The sequence below is a fragment of the Heteronotia binoei genome, chromosome 15 (genome assembly GCF_032191835.1).
Source record: "Heteronotia binoei isolate CCM8104 ecotype False Entrance Well chromosome 15, APGP_CSIRO_Hbin_v1, whole genome shotgun sequence".
Classification (NCBI taxonomy): domain Eukaryota; kingdom Metazoa; phylum Chordata; class Lepidosauria; order Squamata; family Gekkonidae; genus Heteronotia; species Heteronotia binoei.
The window spans coordinates 17381543-17384357 of record NC_083237.1 but is presented as its reverse complement, the minus strand read 5'-3'; the positions used below and the strand labels follow the sequence as shown (position 1 = coordinate 17384357).

The window sequence follows — 2815 nt, the reverse complement described above, 5'->3', positions numbered from 1 at the left end:
ATGATGCCACTCCATTGCCAGTGGTGATTTTTTTTTCTTTCTTCTGCTGGCCACTTGGAGTGACAGAAGGCAAGAGCCAATGGGCGGTAGGAGATCTCCCATCCGCAGCAGTCACATGGCAACCGTACTTGGGAGGGTGGAGTGTATGGTGTTATACTCCACTCCCCTCCCCAAACCCTGCCTTCCACACACTCCATCCTCAAATCTTTCCCTACTTGCTTCTTGATTAAAACAACCTGGGGGCAGCTCCACCTTGCTGTAGGAAGACAAAGCACCATGTGGGAATCATTTTTTTTTCTATGCCTGGAACATCAGAATTGACTGCCCCTCCCCTTTCTGAAGTTAGAATGTTCTGGAACATCCTGTGATATGACATCAGTTCTGACAGAGACTGAAACCTGTGTGCAAAGAGATGATGTATAATCCAGTTTCTAGCCTGCTGTCCAAATCGGAGACCCGTTTCCCTTCTACCTTCTCATCCTTCTTCAGGAGGTGGCATGATCTTTTCGTCCTTTGGCTCGAAGTCCCTCTCCAACTGAATCCCAAATTTCTCACGTAGGACGGCTGGGATCTCAGAGCTTTGCAGTGGGGTCTCCGTACGTTTCTCCCCCATTGTGGAGATGAGACGCCATCCCATATAGGTAAGGCGCCCACCGTCTTCCTGATGCAAGGAACAGAAGGATTTGCAGGGGAAGATAGAACTGGGCGAAGTCTGGTGATAAAGGCACATGTCAGCAAAATCCTCCAACTTCTTCTCCTCAAGGGTGAATTGATACAAAGGTCTCCCGTCCTTGCCAGGAACTTCCCGGCGCTCCAAGACCCAAACTCCCCCCTTGTTGCCGAGCCAGAAGATGCCCCCATCTTGGACTTGTTCCGAGTCCGGCTTCAACTCCAGTGGCTCTAGAAAGGCTTCCCCAAAACCGACATCACAGAGGAACGAGCGTCCATCCAACTGGACCAAAATCACCATATGGTCCAGAGGGGGGCCGTAGTGTCCCGTGAAACGGTTCCGAACGCGACCGGACACTGCTTTGGTGTCAAATCCCAGCGTCTGCAGCAGCCACAAGAAAAGCCCGTTCAGCTCGTAACAGAAACCGTCCCGGTGGCACCGGACAATCTTGTCGTAGAGAAGGGGCAACGTCAAGGAGATTGGCTCCCCACAGTGGATGCTCAGGCTCCCAAAGGGCACGGAGAGGAGATGGCAATGGTGGAGACGGCGCAAGGTCTCCAGAGAAGGCTGGGCGGGACCCTTGTACCCGATCCGTAATAGATATTGGCTAACGTCCATGTTGTCCTGACCTGGGTTCCCCGGCAGGCCTGGTCTTGTCAGATCGCAGAAGCTAAGCAGGGTCAGATGGGGTCAATATTAGGATGGGAGGCCCCAAAGGAAGTCCAGGGTTGTGATGAAGAGGCCAAGAAATGACAAACCACCTCTCTTGCCTTGAAATCCCGACAAGGTCACCTACAATGAAAATAAAAACTTTTTTTGGGGGGGGGATTCAGCTGTGACTTGATGGCAACCCTCTCCCCCCCCCCTCTGCATCTCAGAGTGGTCACAATCTCCTTTACCTTCCCCCCAACAACAGACACCCTGTGAGGTGGGTGGGGCTGAGAGAGCTTTAACACAAACTGCCCTTTCAAGGACAGCTCCTACGAAAGCTATGGCTGACCCAAGGCCATTCCAGCAGCTGCAAGTGGAGGTGTGGGGAATTAAACCCAGTTCTCCCAGATAAGAGTCCACACACTTAACTGCTACACCAAAGACGAACTCCTTTGCATATTACGCTACATCTCCCTGATGTAGCCAATCCTCCAAGAGCTTACAGGGCTCTTCTTACAGGGCTTACTGTAAGCTCCAGGAGAATTGGCTACAACAGGGGTGTGTGGCCTAAATATGCAAAGGAGTTCCTGCTACAAAAAAAAAAAAAAGCTCTGCTGAGCAGGATGCAGAAGCGACAGGAGTCAGGAATCTACTTTATGCTCCCTCCACTGACAGCTCATCAGACCTGATTTTCTTCTCCAACAAGTCTTCTGGCTCAGGGATCTCTAATTCATAGTTGACAGCTCAGCCAACCGTATTTCCAGTCCAAGAACCCAGGAATCTTGACTCCCGTCTCCTCCTGCCATCCTGGCTGGCTCAGTTCAAAGAGAATGACTCCGCTGGAATTTCTGGAGTTCCTCACGCTGGTTGGGTTAGACCAAAGTCCTCGGTTTCACTATAGGAAATGAAAGGGAGAGCAAAAGAGGAAATGAGTCCTGTCACGTGACCCCTGGGCACTGCAAAGAGCCTATCCAATAGCTTTGCCTTTGACTTTATGATGGCATCTTAACCCCTAGGAGTCTCTGGCTGAGCAAATCAAAGAGGATATAGGACCAATCACACAAAACAGCAATGAAATGTTGAATTCTCTGTCTCTGTCTGTCTGTCTGTCTGTCTCTCTCAAAGTGTTGTGTTGATTGTGCAGCAGCCAGATATACATGTCCTGAGTGTACGCCAGTTAGCAAACCAGTTAACCTTTGGCCTATTCTTTTCTGAAAGACTGGGGAAGTTTAAATAACTCTTGGCAGCTTCACAAAAAATGGATTGAATCCGGTGTTGGGACAGGCGCTGTCCATGAAACTAGCTTAAATGTATAGATAATTCCTGTAGCTGTTGTAGGGTGTTTCCGCATGGAGACTGCCCTATGCACTGCTGCTGGAAATGAAGGAGTTTGCAACAGCAACATTGTTTCACACAGGGCATTTTTGCAGAAAAAGCCCAGCAGGAACTCATTTGCACATTAGGCCACACCCCCTGATGCCAAGCCAGCCGAAA

At 50.1% G+C, this 2815-nt stretch overlaps 1 protein-coding gene across 1 annotated transcript; it reads right to left on the bottom strand.

Moving 5' to 3' along the window:
* Positions 1-288: 288 nt before the first annotated feature.
* LOC132584292 (arylamine N-acetyltransferase, pineal gland isozyme NAT-10-like) lies at positions 289-1288 on the bottom strand. The gene has a single exon (XM_060256142.1). It carries the CDS (start codon positions 1286-1288, stop codon positions 476-478), a length of 813 nt encoding a protein of 270 aa, XP_060112125.1. The 3' UTR covers positions 289-475.
* Between the last annotated feature and the right edge of the window lie 1527 nt (positions 1289-2815).

What these genes read in the sequence shown, in the direction of transcription:
- LOC132584292 (XM_060256142.1), bottom strand. Translation starts at nt 1,288, where the DNA reads ATGGACGTTAGCCAATATCTATTACGGATCGGGTACAAGGGTCCCGCC.